Source organism: Plectropomus leopardus, chromosome 22 (genome assembly GCF_008729295.1).
Source record: "Plectropomus leopardus isolate mb chromosome 22, YSFRI_Pleo_2.0, whole genome shotgun sequence".
Classification (NCBI taxonomy): Eukaryota; Metazoa; Chordata; class Actinopteri; order Perciformes; family Serranidae; genus Plectropomus; species Plectropomus leopardus.
The window spans coordinates 2,654,053-2,671,807 of NC_056484.1; the positions used below are offsets into that span (position 1 = coordinate 2,654,053).

A 17,755-nucleotide genomic window follows, 5' to 3' on the forward strand; every position below is an offset into this window, starting at 1 on the left:
TTGTTTTTTTGACATGCCTCCGCCTTTTTGCATCACCAGTTATATTCCCTTCTAATTCTGCTCTAAATTAATTTTTTTTTAATAATATCTATTTTAAAAAGCTATTATTTAGTAATGAAAAAATGAATAAGGAGTATCAATGGTCTTGAAAATGTTCCTCAAAATCACAGAAAATTCATGGATATTTATTGTCAAAAATGTGTATGAACCGTTTGGGTTTTTTCAGTTTCAGTTTATGTAAAAATTTTGTCTTAAGTTTAATTTAAGACCTCCACATGAACTCTCTTCAGTCCCACACAGTTATTTCCGCTGATGTGCTCTTATTTGTGGAATAATAATGACTCATCTGTTTCGTGTCTCAGAGTGTCCTCTGACTCTGGCCGTCCAGCTGGAGGAGAGCTGTGACCTGATTAAAGTCCTGCGCAGTGGAGGAGCTCACTTGGACTTCAGGACCAGAGACGGTATCACCGCCCTGCACCGGGCCGTCCTCTGCAGGAACAGCGCCTCTCTCACTGTAAGAAAGCACTCACCGCTGCTTTGATTTAAGACGCTTTTGGCTGAGTTTGACCCAGTGTTACCGTCAGTGGTGCAAAGAACATCTGATTTACTGCAACTATAAGTACAATTTTGATGTTTACTTAAGAATTTCTATTTTCTGCATCTTCATACGCCTAAATATTGTACCGCACTGCATTCATTAAAAAGCTTAAGTTACATTACAGATTCAGATTATTGATACAAAAAATAATCTTTCTAATAAATTATGTATTATCATAGATGAAACAACAGCCTTGTAGATCCTTAACTGACACTTTAAATTAAGTTTTAAGGCCTTTACACATCGGGGGTGGGACAAATAAATGACACGAAAATGAGAAATACTTCAGCGATGCACATTTGCAACAGTTTCAAAAGGTCTTCTGTTATCATGACGTGTTTGATACGTGATGGCTCCGAAAAATTTACCTTATTCTGGATTTTTTTTTTTTTTAAAGAAAAGCTTCACTTTTTTGTCTTGTTGTATTCTTGTTATGTGTGAACGTACTCTGACACAAACAACTGTAATATATGTTTGTGTCTGAATTAATATCACCAAGAAAACAAAACAATATAAACAAGTGTGTAAAAGCCTTTAATGTGGTTCAGTCTCTGTGTGCAATTTGTGGAAACTGAACATTTTTAATTTAAATGCTTTTTCAACACTGAGGGTTTAATATTTTGTATAATTTTAACCTTAATATTAACACATTTACTCAACGAATGTAATTAAAGTCCTCTTTGGTCTTTTGATTTTATTGTTTCTGGTCATCCTTAAATATAACATAGAGACATAACTTCAGTTCAGGTAAATGAAGTGAAGATGAAGTTAAGTTACGTTCAGTTCAGTAAAGATACGTTACAGTACGTTACGATACAATGCGATACCATACGATAAGTTAAGTTAAGTTAACTTAGGTTAGGTAAGGTTAGGTTAGTTTAGGTTAGGTTAGGTTAAGTTAAGTTTAGTTAACTTAGGTTATGTTAGGTTGAGTTAAGTTAAGTTAAGTCAACTAGGTTAGCTTAAGTTAAGTTAGGTTGGGTTAAGTTAAGTTAAGTTAAGTCAAAGTTAACTTATATTAAGTCACAGTTAAGTTCAGTTCAGTGGAAATAATATTTGATAAAATGTGTTTTTTCATAGTCTCCAGAGGGGCAATATAGGTATTGTAGCAGCACAAGGAAAAATATAAATGTGATAAATAAAGTTAAAAAAAATAAACAGAACGATATAAAATAAGAATAGAGCAAAAGGAAAACACTACAAAGACTCAAACTCAAATATAAATAGAAATATAAAAAGATTTTATATATAAAATCAAATTAACTACTGAACTGACTATTGTCCCGTCCTGTTGTGGTCCTCAGACTCTCCTGGACCTCGGAGCGTCTCCAGACTACAAGGACAGCAGAGGTCTGACGCCCCTCTATCACTCTGCCATGGTGGGCGGCGCCCCCTACTGCTGTGAGCTGCTGCTGCAGGACCACGCCACCATTGGTACGGAGGCTCACAGGGGTCAATCCGAGCTGTTGTTGTTGTTACTGTGTGATTAATTTTATCATTTGTTAATTTTGTTTGTGTCTTTTGTCAAAAAACAAAAAGCAAAACAAAAACACTTCACTGCTGAAAGATTTGTTGTTGTCATGGTTGCAGGGATGACTGACGAGAACGGGTGGCAGGAAATCCACCAGGTGACACACACACACACACACGCACACACACACACACACACACACACACGCACACACACACACACACACACACACACACACGCATGCATACTCAATCAGTTAAATCACTTGCCCTGTACAATTATGATTTTTCTGTGTGTGTTTTTGTGTGTGTGGGCGCATGTGTGTGTGTGTGAGTTCAGGCATGTCGCTATGGTAACGTGCAGCACTTGGAGCACCTGCTGTTCTATGGTGCTGACATGAGTTCCCAGAATGCATCTGGAAACACCGCACTGCACCTCTGTGCTCTCTACAACCAGGTAACACACACTGAGCACACAGAAAACACTCAAGTTTTCAACTGTTGTCATCATAAAAAAATATATCATTCAGTCTTGTTTTGTTAAACATTGTGTGTTTTTATTTTTAAAGTTAATGAAACAATTGTTGCTGGTTTTCCAGGACAGCTGTGCCAGAGTGTTGCTGTTTAGAGGAGCAAATAAAGACATCAAAAATTACAACAATCAGACTGCCTTTCAGGTAAAAAACAAAAGAAAAACGTACAATACGTATCCTGAAATATTATCATGTGTTAATAATTATACTAGTCGTAACAGGAGTATAAAACAGGTACCTTACGTATGCTGTGAATCGCTTTATTTTTATTGTGAATTATAAAAATTTTGGGGGTCCAGATTTGGCCTGTGGGCTGTGAGTTGACTATCACTGTTTTATATTGTTGATTATTTGATATTTGCACATTTTTCTCAGAGCCTTGACACGTTATCGTGAGTGTGCAAAAACCCAGCGAGCAGGCGAGTCCAGAAAGAAAACACTGATGAGCATTTGCAGTCATTTCACTGAATTTGTTGACATTTAGAATATAGAATAAAAGCCAGTCCGATGCTCCGGTGGTACAAACATAAAAGCCCAATGTGTCATCCGGCTGGTGTTGTTATGATTATAATGAACTCTCCTTGTGTGTGTAGGTGGCGATAATTGCTGGGAACTTTGAACTTGCAGAAATCATTAAGATCCACAAAACCTCTGACGTTGGTGAGTTGGCTGAGAGACTAAAAATGTTTAAATCGTGTGTCTGTGTGAACGGACACATGTTACAGTAGCATTTGAAGGTGACTGTGTGTGTGTGTTTGTGTTTTTGTGCGTATAAATGTGTATTTGTGCCCAAGTAGTTCCCTTCAGAGAAACTCCATCCTACACAAAACGCCGCAGAACCGGCGTGAGCAGGACGACGGCCGGAAATGGTCTGGCTTCTCCGCGCTCTCTGATTCGCTCAGCCAGCGACAACGCTTTGGAAAGCCCCGCCTCCTCTCCTGGCCCCTCCCTCCAAAGCCTGGAAACACACCATGACACGCACACACATTCGCTACGACGACACACACGCCGGCTCAGGTACAAACACACTAGGACACGTTAATACTCAGTTTCCAGTTCGTGTACTTAGTGTCTGTACTGGTGCTAAATTACGCTCTCGTTGGTTGACGTGTCCGTCTGAAGCCCGAGCGGCGGAGGTCATGTGGAGACCAGCCCCCCCTCCTCCCCTCCCTTAACCCCGCAGATGAGGAAGAGGAGGCTGTACAGCGCTGTACCGGGGCGCACCTTCATCGCCACCCGCTCCCACGTCCCCCAGGGGACCGGAGAGATCCAGCTGCACCGAGGAGAGAGGGTCAAAGGTCAGATTTTAGTGCTGTGTACAGTGAAGATGGTAGTATATCTGCAGACGTGATACTGTAATACTCTGTGTGTTGTGGGTCTACAGTTCTGTCCATAGGTGAAGGAGGATACTGGGAAGGAAGTGTGAAAGGAAGAACTGGCTGGTTTCCTGCCGACTGTGTTGAGGAAGTCCAGATGAGACAATACGACCCGAGACTGGGTAAATATTAACTATTATTGTTATTGATAACTTTAACTGCACCCTTTATATATATGCATAAACATTTAACACTAGATGTGACCTTTAATACAGTGACACTTAGCTTCCTTTCTTTAAGGGCCACTTTTGCAAAATGACTACAGGCCAGGGGCCAATCGCAGCAGCCACATACATGTTACTATGATTTTAGGACATTTCTAGGATTTAGGACATTACTAGGATTTTAGCACACTTCTACTATGTCAGGACATTTTGGGGATTTTAGAACGTTTCTATGATTTCTAGGATTTTCTAGGATTTTAGGACGTTTCTAGGATTGTAGGGCCAGTCTATAATTTCAGGATATTTTTAGGATTTTACAATGTTTCTAGGATTTTTGATCATTTCTAGGATTTTAGGACTTTTAGGGATTTTAGGACATTTCCAGGATTTTAGGACATTTGTAGGATTTTAGGACCATTTTAGGATTTAAGTACATTTATAGGATTTTAGGGATATTAGGACATCTCAGGATTTTAGAAAGTTTCTAGGATTTTAGGACATTATTTTAAGATTTCAGGACATTTCTATAATTTTAGCAGGTTTCAAGGATTTGGGACATTTCTAGGATTTTAGCAGGTTTAAAGCATTTTAGGACACTTCTACTTTTTCAGGACATTACCAGGTTTTTAGCAAGTTTCTAGGATTCAAGCAAGTTTGGGGATTTTAGGACACTTCAAGGATTTCATGAGTTTTATAGAATTTTTAGAACGCTTCTAAGATTTTTGTGAGATTTTAGGATGTTTCAAGGATTTTAGGACATTTTATTTTTTATTGTGAATTTAAGGGTGGTTTGGGGGGCCAGATTTGGCCACACATATGCTTTTTACTGTATTGATTTACTGTACTGTATGATATATGTCCATGTATGTTTCAGAGACGAGAGAGGACCGCACCAAGAGACTGTTCAGACATTATACTGTAGGATCCTATGACAACTACACCTCCTACAGGTAATACACTGTCATTACACCTCCTGCATGTACTGAACCTACCACTGATAGTACCCCTCATACAGGTCTAGTACTGATACTACATACTCCCCCTCAAGAGTAAAATTTGTGCAGATGCAAAAAATATCTGTTTAGACTGTATCTAAGGATTTTCCTTTTTTAGATTTTTCTTCCTTTAAAATTCTTCCTCTAATAATCTTGGAACCTTTTTTGACCAACATTTAGCTTTGCATTGCAAAAATCACTCTATCATCACTTTTCTTGTTTGGACTTGCATCACTCAGTCCTCTCCAGTCTTTGCAGCAGCTAGCTAGTCGTTGGTCCCACATCACCCCATTTCTCACACGTACTGATTACTTACAAGGTCCCTTATGGTCCGGTCCCAGCACATATAGCAGAGCTGTTGAGCCCCTTTTCTAGTTGTTGGCTACTCCGATCTTCTGATCAAGGCCTTTTCTCTGTTCCCCGTTCCTACTTCAAATCCAGAGGAGACCGTGCTATTGCAGCTGTAGCTCCCAAACTTTGGAACAGCCTTCCCCATTCCATCAGATCTGCTGAATCTGTGGTTTGTTTTAAGCGGCTGCTGAAACCTAATCTCTATAGGTTAGCCTTTTTATCAACACTCTGCCTTCAGCTTCGTTTATTTGGGTCGTCTGCTTTAATGAATTCTTGTCAGTGTATCGTGCACATGTATGTGTTTATGTTCATATGTATGTTCTTAGAAATAAAACATGCTATAAACCAATAAAGGGTTCTTTCACTTGTCTCCTTAGGAGAACCCTTTCTTGTAGAACCTTTTACAAAGGTCCCACCTGGATCCCGTTCAGAGGGTTTTACCTAGAACCAAACATTAAGAACCGTTTATGAAGGGTATCACCCAAAAAACCACATGGGACACCTTTTAAGGTGTAATGGTTCCACCCAGAACCCTCCCTAGCAGTTCTAGCCAGAACATTTCACCTTCTGAGGGGGCTAACAAGAATCCATCTAGAGGGTCCTACCCAAAACCTTTATATTCTAGGAATTTTCATCTAGAAGCGACCCGGGAGGTTCTACTGAGAGCCTCTTTAAGGTCCAAGGGTTTCATATCTAGAACCCACTCTGGAGGTCCTATGGAACATGTATTCAAAGGGTTTCATGTGGAACCCACCCAGGGGACCTTACTGTGAACCATTTTATACTCCCAGGGTGTCATCTGGGACCCTCACAGAGGGATCTACAGAGAACCATTTATATTTCAAGGGTTTCATCTAAATACCACTCAGGGGGTTGTACCAAGAACCCTTTTATATTCCACGGGCTTCATCTAGATACTACCCAGGGGGTTGTGCCGAGAACCCTTTGATATTTTCAGGGGTTTTATTTGGAGCCCACTCTGGAGGTGCAATCAAACCTTTTTATATTCCAAGAAATACCAATGTTCAACAGTCTTTGAAGAACTCTTTCTTCAAAAAAGTGTTCTTGTGAAGCAAATGGTTCTGGCTCGAGCCTCAGCCCTTCAGGAAGAACCCTTTTGGAACCCTTATTTCTAAGACTTAATGTATGATTGTATGTATATGTATACTTGTATTTGTATGTATATGTGAAGCACTTTGTAACTGTGCTTTATAAAGTGCTTTATAATTTATTTTATTAAAATAAAATTGGTTGCACAAAACACCCTTAAGCTCTCTCCTTAAGGTTTCCTTAAAACGTTCACTTAGATAATTAACATTTTCTCCTTTTCTTGGTCTTATGCTTAACCCTTTGAACCCTATCAGAGATTTAACCTGCAGGATTAAGTCTCTGATAGAGTACCAGGTGGCTGCCCAAACATTTTCTACTGTCACAATAAAAATACAGTGATTCACACTTGGAATTGTTTCTGTACTTTTAGTATACATAAGGTGCCAGAGTGCATAAAACAGATGTCTCAGCTCAGCCTAAAAACCCAGAAATGTCCTAAAAATCCAGAAACTACTGAAATTTCTAGACACATCCCAAGATTGTGTAAATGTCCTGAAATCCTAGAAATGTCCTTAGTCTTAGAAACAGCCTAAAATCCTAGAAACATGTATGGGGCCACTGCGACTGGCCCCTGGCCTCCTGTCGTTTTGCAAAAGTGGCCCCCAGGCAAAGCAAATTGAGAATCCCTGCCTTAAAATTAATTAAACAATTGGACAACAGCATCAAAAAAGAGCTTGTTTCTCAAAAAAAAAAGGCCGTGGAGGATCCCCTGCAACCCTAGATAGAGGTCCAAGCTAAGACCTTGATGTCCAAAAATCCTAGAAACACCCTTAAATAAAAGACATGTCCTAAAATTGCAGAAACATCCTAAAATCCTAGAAATGTCCAAAAATACAAGAAACATCCAAAAGCTCTGAAATATCCTAAAATACAGAAAAAGTCCTGAAATACTACAAACATGGTGCATGGTGCTGCTGTGACTGGCCCTGGCCTCCCGTTACTGTAGAAAAGTGGCCCCCAAGCAAATGACCTTAGCAACCAAAATAAGGTAAAAACTTAAGAAGTCTTTAACCCCATCTGAACTGCAATATGGCCGAGTTTATGGCAGCAAATGAACTCATCCTGGTATAATTTTTATTGTTTTGTAATTTTTCTCCACGTTTGTTGTTTTCTGATTGCTGTTTTTTACTGATCAGATTTCATTTTTAATACGTTTTCTGCTTTATTTCAGTGTATTCCTCCTGAATTATAACCTTTTCCTCCTCTGACCACTTTGGTTATTGTCTTCTTTTCTTCTGCCATTTATTGACTCTCTATAGGCCGACTGTGAGACGAAAACAGGTATCACGAGCACGAGTACAAATGGTCTCCATGGAAACTGTAGCATTGTAATGCAGGAATTTTTCTTTTAATCTAGAAAATTGTTTAATGTTTTTCCTTAACAAGGGTTTTTCTGTGCAACCTTCTTAAGTTATTCAGCTAAGGAGAAATTAAGTGTTAAGTGTCATACTTAAGGAGAAAACTTAAGGTGTTTTTTTGCAACTGGTATCTGAGCTCTCTAAATCTGTCCACACTGTCTTACTTACTTACTCTAACAACTCATTAAACTACGTAAAACCTTAAAATGTTTTCTGTTTCTTTCTGTCAGTGACTATGTGATCGAGGAGAAGACGGCCGTGCTGCAGAAGAGAGAGAGCGAGGGATTCGGCTTCGTCCTCAGAGGAGCTAAAGGTAGAAACGGCAGGATGGATGGATGGATGGATGGAGGAGTGGATGGAGGGATGATGGATGGATGGAGGAGCAGTGGGTGTTTGGAGGTGTTGGGAAAGAAAAAAGAAAGATATTTAGAACAGAGTGAAGTCTTCAGAGGAAGAGCATTGAGCTTTAAAACTCCTCGCTGTGTTGTTTCGTAATAACCACAATCTCATAAGCACCATATTTACATGTAGAAATGGAAGAAGTACTCAGATTTTTATTTTTAATTTACAGCCAAATAATACACATAGCACAGATGACAACATGATGACATAAATATGAACTGACAAACCAAAAAAAATAATTAAAAATATAAAAGCAATTAATATAATACAGAACAAAATAAATAAAATTAACAGGAAAAATAAATATTAAATGAATCACTTCCGTAATTCAAATATTTAAATTGATAGTACTAGTGCATTTAAGTAAAAATCCCTGACATATTTATGAAATTATGGTTCTATATTGTCCCACTTTTGACTCAAACAAATTTAAAAATTTTCGCCCATTTCATGTTGTGTTTTGCTATTTTACAATGATTGATGACGAAGCATTTTTCTCCCACAAGAAACTGACTTTGTGCTGTATTTTTCAGGAAACCTATTTTCAAATTTGTTCTTGATTGAGCTTTAAATATAAATATTTTACCCAACAGAATAATTGTGTTTATTATCTGGGGCCAGTTTTCATCCAGGACGATGTCATGTTTAAGGATGTAACTAAAAAAATTTTTTAAAAAAGTTAAGTGGCCTCAGCTAATCTTGGACATCAGTCCACAACCCCGCAACATATGGGCAGTGGAAATTTAGTGGAATAATTTGGTTTTCTTATCAGCAATAATTTAATCGAATCAATTGTTTTATAAATTGTGAAAAAAAATTTACGAAGGTATTAATATGTTGAATTCATCGTCCTAAAAGGGACAAATTGCATGACGGAAAGCAGTAAGACCACTATTCTGTAAAAAAATTATTATTATGTGTCAGAATTGCAAACCTGCAGTGTAAAAATATTCTGTTACAAGTAAAAGTACTGCATTTAAAGTCTTAATCGAGTAAAAATACAAGTCAAAAATACATATAGTCAAAATATACTGAACATACCAAATGTACTATTTTTTCAAGCTGAGACCCCCATCGAGGAATTTGCCCCCACCCCGGCGTTCCCCGCCCTCCAGTACCTGGAGTCAGTGGACCAGGGGGGCGTGGCCTGGAGGGCGGGGCTACGGACCGGAGACTTCCTCATAGAGGTAACACACCTGTCCACACCTGATTGCTACCAGTCATTAAAACTCTATGACCTACCTGTCTGTCCCTCTGTCTTCGTGTCTGTCTCTCTGTCTGTGTGTCGTCCAGGTGAACGGAGCCGACGTGGTGAAGGTGGGTCACCGGCAGGTCGTCTCTCTGATCCGACAGGGTGGAAGTCGACTGCTGATGAAAGTTGTGTCTGTTTCCAGGAAATCTGAAACCAACCTGATCAGGAAGAAAGGTCCAGCTGAGAGTTTTTATTTACTTTTTTCTATTATTCATTCATCTCAGGAAGCAGCCTATTTTATTTAGGGAAACATTTGATGTATTATTTTATTTTATTTGGTTAAACTGATGCATGTTTCTAAATTAAATCATAAAACTGATTTTTTAAAACCAACTTTACGTTCATAGATGTTTAAATTAAAATTTTATTTGTTAAGTTTAACCCTTGACGCACTTATTTTTTTTGTAAGATACATTAACAAAGAAAATATAAAAACATAAATCATGATTTAATAAATAATATTTATTGTATAAAAATAATATAAATTCATCATAATAGGAGATGAAAAAATACCTTTATTTGTTGATAGAAAGAAAAATAATCTACAACTATTCTGATGAATACAGAAAAAAAAATCTTAAATGAGAACCTTTTCTGCTTTTCTCTGTTATATGTCATTATAAACTAAATATGTTTGAGTTTTGGACTCTTGGCTTAACAAAAAAAATCCCTCAAATGGTTTGGATAGTATTGAGATTTGGTTTTGTTATACCACAAAACTAAAAAAAAAAAATTAAAACACTTAATATTTTACAGCAATCTGTGGGTTTTTCATTAACTGTGATTTTATTGGTTCTTGACCTGCAGCCCCGCCCCCTCCAAAACGAGCTCCCAGCACCTCGTTGACCCTCCGATCCAAGTCCATGACCGCTGACCTGGAGGACATAGGTAAAACACACACACATGCATACACACACACACACACAGTGCAGAGTTACGTGAAACTGTAGGAGTGTGTGTTGTTGACCTCTGCTCTGTCTGCAGCCAGGAGGAGACGCTACGGTGAGTCACATCTGATCCGATGATGTCATGGGTGTTTTGTGGCTTTTGCTGTTCTGACGTTTTGTTGTCGGTCTCTTGGCATGATGTTGCATTGATGTGTCATGGTGTATCAGTGATGTAACAGCCGGGGCCGTAGCTGACACACGTCCTCAGCAGCTGTGGAGGAAGTATTCAGGGTAAAAGTACTAATACCACGCAGAAAAAACAGTCAAAAAAAAATAATAGAAATAATCAGTAAAATGTAGTTGACAGTCCAAAACCTCAACGTTATTATTGATACATTGCAATTCATTTTTTAAAATAGATTTTTTTTTTTTTTTTACTTAACAGCACAATTGTCTCCACATTGTCAGACATCTCAGACTAAAAATGTTTTAAAAAATTACAATGATAATAATAATAATAATAAATGATTTTTTTTTTTACAATGATTAAAATTAGGACAAAATAAAAGGGGAAAAAACACCAAAACTATTACATTACAATTATTAACATTTTTTCAAAGCAAAAGTTTGTGAAGTTGGAACCATAAAATGTTTTTTTGTCAATCAGCTAATTGATTATTGGATCAATATTTTAAGCTGGATTTGTCAGGTAGTGTAATTTATAAGAAAACATAAGATTTTATAAACTCTACTGATGTTTTGTATGTAGAAATGATCATTTGTAAAGTAACTTAAGCTGTCTGATAAATGTCAGCCAGGAAAAAGAAAATATTTGCCTCTGAGATGTTGTAGAGAAAAAGTACAAAGTGTCATGAAAAGTTGAAAAAACTACCTTAAACTTGTACTCAGGTACAGTATTTCTTTAATTAACGTGACGAGTTTCCATTAGACAGTTACAAATGTCACTTGATGGGTTTTGTTAAGGTTGATTCTGATTTTTATTAGAATAATCATACTAAAATTTGATCTTTTTTGGCAAAAAATAAATACATTTAAAGTGTTCTGTAGGTTTTGAAACATCATGCAGGAAGATTAAAATAATCTTTTTGAACACTACAGTTGAAAACATAAAAATGTGGAATTTGGCCCTTTTTGAGAGATTTTCCTGGCTACGGCCCTGCTGACTGATGTTGTGATGTCATGCTGTTGTGGTCATATTCTGATGTCATGATTCTGTGTTTATTTTTGTTTGTTTGTTTATTTTGTTTTTCTTTTATCGCGTCTCCTTCCTGCAGAGAAACTGGACGAGATGTTAGCCGGGGGTCAACAGGAAGTTGTTCTGAGGGCTCGACCGGCAGACGACTTCAGAGCGGCGACAGTGAAACAGAGACCGACCAGCCGAAGAATCACACAGGCTGAGATTAACGTAAAACTACAAACAGTACTACTATGCTATACAAAATTGTAGTTATTTTTCAGACTTATATTACTGTCTTAATTAACCTCTTAAGTACAGTGACCCTGAGAGCTCAACGCGACGCAAAACAAGAAAACGCACAGACACAAAACAAGCAAATGAAGACCTATTTAAGCCGCTTTGACGAAACATTACAGGCAGGAAAAATACTTCACAATATTGAAAAGTACATTTTGAGTTTGTGTGTCTTTGTTTTCAGTCGTTGTTTGAGCGTCAGGGTTTGGTGCCCCCTTCAGCTCCAGAGAAAAGCACCATGGCTTTACCCCGAGGGATGTCCAGAACCAAGAGCTTTGGTACCACACACACACACACACACACACACACACACACACACACACACACACAGGGTATTTTATATACTGAAATATTAGAGACAGTGGTGGAAAAAGTACTCAGATGTCTAAAAACAGCAATACTACAGTGCAGAAATACTGTTAAAAGTAGAAGTTTTACATTTAAAATCTTACACAAATGCATCAAAATAAAATTCAAGTACCAAAACTAAAGTATTCAGTCAGTGTTTGTATCAAAAAATGTAAACTCAAAATAATACATTTTGGGCTATATTTACACATATATGTATTTTGGTTGTGTATATGTTGGGTACCTTTATATGGCGTCTCCATGGTTACTACGACAGGTACACCTGAGGACGACAGGATCTCGGCATTGATCAACGAAAGTCGTTTTCCACGGAGCTCCTCGTTGACGGATAGCTTCATCCCTCCGCCTCCTCAGACAGCTCCACCTCCTCCCCCCTCCGCCACTTCCTCCAGCTCACCGCTCTTCCTCCTCGACTCTGGCCCACCGCCGTCCTTCCTCCCCCCTCCTCCTCCAGCCAGAGGGGAGGGGCTAACCCGCTCCAGCTTCAAGCCAGGGGCGGAGCCGAGGCTCCAGGAGCTCTCTGATTCGCCAACGAGGAGCCACGCCCATGCAGAGCGTCAAAGAAAGGCGAGGTCGATGATCATCCTGCAGGATACGCCGCCGCAGCTGCAACCTGATGCGCATGCTGCCGCCACACACGCGCTGCACACCGCCACACACACAGCCACGCACACGCTTCATACTGCCACACACACCTCCACGCTGTCTCTCCACAGCACAAGCCCCGCCCTCGGTCACTCACCGCTGTCACGCCGCCGAGGACGACCAATAGAAAACCCTTATGCTAATGTTGGACAGCAAGCTCCGCCCTCCAAGCCGCAGAGGAGAAAGTCACCTTTGTTGAAACAACTTCCTGTAGAGGAGCAGGGTCAGGATCGCTTACACCTGTTGTTTTTATATTCGTGTTTTCAAGTTAGCCCGATGGCTCAGTAAGCTACTGCTCACAAGTCTGAGAACTGATTTTCCTTTGTTCAAATTAAATTATTATTTCTTTAATGGTTATTTTTCGACAAAATAAAAGTCATGTACTTGTAAAAAACATTTTTGGGCACTCACAATTTTACAATGACACAATGTCAATGTCATAGATTCTTACCAGCCTGACTTCTTATCTTTATTTTCTTCCAGGACTTGGAATCAAAGATCAGGATCTGTTGAAAGCAGATGGGGGCGGACCCAGCAGCCCCAGTAGGGCTGAGCTGTACCAGCAGCAGGTCCTTTCAGAGCGGGCTCGGGTTCAGGGTCGCAGGTCGTCTCTCTTCCTGTCTGTGGAGGGAGCGGGGTCAGAAAATCAAGTGCCGCCCCTCCTGACTCAGAGCCATTCGATGGACGACCTCGGCGAGCTACCTCCTCCAGCCCCGGTTCTGTCGCCATCACCAACGCCTCACACCTTCCTCCATCCGCTGACGGGGAAACCTCTAGGTCAGTCTGACAGCAACGTCTGGATGCATTCTGTATGAAAAAAGTCAGGTTAAAATCATCAGTTATCAACTCAGCTGAGAGCAGTGTCTGCTGCTTCAACAACAGGACGAAGCATTAAAATCCGTTAATACAAAAGCGTTTTACCTTTGATCCTCTCTTCTCTTTCCAGACCCCTCATCTCCACTTGCCCTGGCTCTTGCTGCAAGAGAACGAGCGCTCACCGCCCGCACGCCAAGCCCAGAGCCTCGACTTAAACACATGTCTGCCTCCACCACACCCATACCCACCCCAGCTGCCAGCCCTGAGGGCAGACACAAGCGCACACCTATCACCACCCCGCAGAGCAGCCCAGAGCCACGATCAAAACGCACCACCCCTCAGACAAGCCCTGAGCAGCGAACCAAGCGCACCACTCCTCAGACCAGTCCTGAGCTAAGGCATAAACGCATAACCCCGCCTTTGTTCCCTGACGGACAGGTGGAGCGTCCAGAAACAGAGGGAGGAGTGACATCTCCTGCCGGCCCCTCCCCTGAGCGTTGGAGACCCACCCCCTTACCATCGCTGGCCAATGAGACTCATGCTCTGATTGACAGGCGAAGAAGCCTCACAGTGGGCAGCTCAGAGGAGGACGGCGGGGCCTACACAGTTACTCTCCCACCGGCGTTGTTATCGTCCAGTGATGAGGAGACTAGAGAGGAGCTCCGCAGAATCGGCCTAGTAACTCCACCTGCTGCCTTTGCCAGTTCTTCTGCCCCTCCTCCCCCATCCTCCCTCACTTTGTTGCCTCGGCGAGGCGTGGATGGAGGGGGAGTAGAGGGTGGTCCTGACTCCCTGGGTAGACGAGGAGATGAGGAGGAAGGAGGTGACGAACGGCTCCTCGACAGCTCCTCCTCCCCCAGTTCACTTCCTCCCTCCATAACCTTGGCTTCCCCTCCTGCTCCATCCTCCCCCTCCTCTCCTCCTGCCACTCACCCTTCCCCCTCCTCCCCGGCCACCTCCCCAATTGCTCTTAAACCACGCCTTCGTTCACCAATCGGTCGGGGCCGCTCGGCGCTCCGGGACCCGCTGCTGAAGCAATCGTCAGACAGTGAGCTCCTCCCATCTGCTGCATCCTCCTCCTCCCCTTCCTCGCCACTGTGTTCCTCCCCCACCAGTGGCGGTGGACGGCAGCCACGCTATCTGTTCCAGAGGAGGTCCAAGCTGTGGGGGGGTGGGGATGACCGTGAGGAGCGGCGGGGCTTCAGCCCGGACGACGTGGGACGTCCAGCGGCACTGGGAGGTCAGGGATCGGGGTCAGCTGTGGATCTGACCAGCCGGTCGGCATCAGCACTGGAGCTGAGTGGCAGAGCTGGGTCTGGACTGGATCTGGCGAATCGGCTACAGCTGCTCAACAAAGACAGTCATTCTCTGGGGGAGGAGCCGAGTCCCCTTGACCCGGGTCGGAGGTCACCAGTAGGAGGTGCCAGGTATAACAAACTGCAGCCTACTGCAGTACTACTGAACTGATAGTGTGTGTGTGTGTGTGTGTGTGTGTGTGTGTGTGTGTGTGTTGTAACAGAATCTGTTGTTTGTGTTGTTCCAGATGTGTGGACAATGGAGAGAGTAAATCGTAGGTTTTTATCTCTGGTAAACATTTCTCGTTATCACTAAGAGACTATTATAATTTGCTAACAGCAAACTAACGTGCACCTTCACAGCAGATGACTAACCACTAAGTGTCTCAAATTACTCTCCCATCCGTCTTTATAAATCCTTGGAATGGATCATTTGACTATTTTTAACAAAATCCTGTCCAATTATAGCTTAGCAACTGTAACAAGGCCTTTCATGCTGTGTAGTTCTCAACATGTGGTATGCATGGTGCTGTTGTAAGAGTGATTTCCTTTCTAAACCCAAAAACACAAGATCAACTGTATAAGGAGTGCATTTTACATCTGTTTTCTAGTGTAATATTAGATGGAAACATTAGCATATTCAACTAGCTTACCATCCTCATTAGCCTTTAGAGTGTTTCTTAAATAACAATAATATAGATGCTGATTGTAGGGGAGGTAGGATACCATTAGCTAGCACAAATCAGACGTCTTTGTTGCTTATTTGCATGATATAACAGATTATCTGGCATTTTTTATAGACAATTGTGTCAATAGCTGTCTTTGCTGCACTGCAAAAACAATGCTGCCCCTTTATTGCCATGTCCTCTGCATGGATCATTAACTAGTGATGATAATGATCTTAAGACGGGAAATATTAGCTTTAGCTTTTTTACTATGTATGTAACCATCCAATACATATTAAGACCTTTTTTTCACCGGGTTTTCAATGTAATATGATTATTTTTCAACCAACCCATGGAGTTAACAAGTTAGCATTAACAAGCTAGCTATAGCTATCCAATCAAGACACCTGTGACTTCCAAAATTACAAGACCACTAGACTACTACTTCTTTTGCGTTGTAAATGTGTCATGATTACCATAACAGCTGGAATAGAGAGCGTCACAGGTGTAGCATCAGTGAGTAAGGGGAGCAAGGCTGAGCGAGCGGTCAGTTTGTAACCGCGTGTAGACACATCAATCGATAAGAATAAGTGATGTAATTCAAACACTGTTTAATGTGTTACAGGTTGTTCTCCAGTCTTGGTGAACTCCACACTATCTCCCAGCGAGGTTACGGCGCCAGCTACACAGTCCGACCAGGAAGCCGCTACCCTGTCACTCGCCGGAGCCCCTCCCCCTCTCCCTCCCCATCTGATAGGTCTATAGGGCTAGCTTCCTCCACCGCCCCGTGCTCCGAAAGGCCAGATCTGAGCTCGGGTCGAGGTCTAACCATCCTGAAGTCGTCCAGTCTTAGCCTTCCCTCTGAACCAAAAGAGGTTCGGTTTGTGATGCGAAGCGCCAGTGCACGAACCAGGTCCCGTTCACCCTCACCTTCACCCCACGCCTCACCCTGCCCCTCACCGGTCCTCAGCGGGCCCCTTTTGGCCCTTCGGCCATGGAGGCAGCGGCCCCTTAACCTGTGGAATAAATATGACGTGGGTGACTGGCTGGAGAGTGTGGGCCTGGCCGAACACCGCCAGCGCTTCCAGGAGCACGAGATTGAAGGCTCCCATCTCCCCGCCCTCACCAAGGAGGACTACGTGGAGCTGGGGGTCACCAGGCTAGGACATCGAATCAACATCGAGAGGGCACTCAGACAGCTGCTGGATGGTTCCACTTGACCCCTCACCTCCGACCGCTAACCTCTAGACATCCTGAACTGTGACCTCATAACCCCTGACCTCTGGTCAGACACCAGGCCATCTCTTTGACTAGGATATCTTAGCAGTGACTTAATCTTTAGACCTTTTTACCAACGTGGCGCCCTCTCTGAGTGATCTCGCTGGCCTTTTGGCTTATCAGCTCTTTGATCAACCCAAATGGCCTGGTAGCACCAAGGTCTGTGTCCAGTAGTTAGCTTTAATGTTATTTTAGATCTCCAAGATTTGGTTTGACCTCAGTTAGTGTCCAGTGCCTCCTGTTTATGCCATATAAAACCTTATTTATCTTTTTAAAGGTAAAAAGAACTAAAAATGGACCACCAAGCGTTATCTGAGTTACTGCTGTCAGAACACCAATAGGAGACAACGAGGTTGCCATAAATCTTACTTTTTTCTTCTGTTTGAAGCCTTTTTGCACAGATTTTTCACCAAAAGTGCAAGTCAAACCACAAACAGAGCACAGCCATAATTTCCAATCAGCTGCAGAAGACATAACTGCTTACTTTCAGATTTTGCAGCCAAAAGTTGATATACATCGGACTTACCTCTAAATATACCAACCAATCCCAACACAGAAATTTGATTCTGGCCTGAGATTTAAGTTAAGGCAGTGAAAATCTGCAGTAGAAACTAACCATCCCGACTAATGTTACCATTTTGTACGACAACAAACTGATACTGAGGGTGAAGAATGGCTAAAAAATATGCAAAAGTAGAA

At 41.6% G+C, this 17,755-nt stretch overlaps 1 protein-coding gene across 1 annotated transcript in view; it reads left to right on the plus strand.

Annotated features, from left to right (window-relative positions):
* Nucleotides 1–17,755, plus strand: part of shank3b (SH3 and multiple ankyrin repeat domains 3b) — a 46,268-nt gene extending 28,513 nt beyond the window's left edge. Inside the window, 22 exon segments of the mRNA XM_042511267.1 lie at nucleotides 363–514; nucleotides 1,903–2,032; nucleotides 2,189–2,226; nucleotides 2,409–2,525; nucleotides 2,668–2,745; nucleotides 3,195–3,261; nucleotides 3,399–3,618; nucleotides 3,724–3,899; nucleotides 3,986–4,099; nucleotides 5,016–5,091; nucleotides 8,186–8,268; nucleotides 9,420–9,544; nucleotides 9,651–9,783; nucleotides 10,417–10,497; nucleotides 10,594–10,611; nucleotides 11,792–11,922; nucleotides 12,173–12,266; nucleotides 12,614–13,225; nucleotides 13,486–13,779; nucleotides 13,949–15,245; nucleotides 15,362–15,388; nucleotides 16,404–17,755. Of these exon segments, the coding sequence (XP_042367201.1) occupies nucleotides 363–514; nucleotides 1,903–2,032; nucleotides 2,189–2,226; nucleotides 2,409–2,525; nucleotides 2,668–2,745; nucleotides 3,195–3,261; nucleotides 3,399–3,618; nucleotides 3,724–3,899; nucleotides 3,986–4,099; nucleotides 5,016–5,091; nucleotides 8,186–8,268; nucleotides 9,420–9,544; nucleotides 9,651–9,783; nucleotides 10,417–10,497; nucleotides 10,594–10,611; nucleotides 11,792–11,922; nucleotides 12,173–12,266; nucleotides 12,614–13,225; nucleotides 13,486–13,779; nucleotides 13,949–15,245; nucleotides 15,362–15,388; nucleotides 16,404–16,998 (4,658 nt within the window). The 3' untranslated portion in view covers nucleotides 16,999–17,755.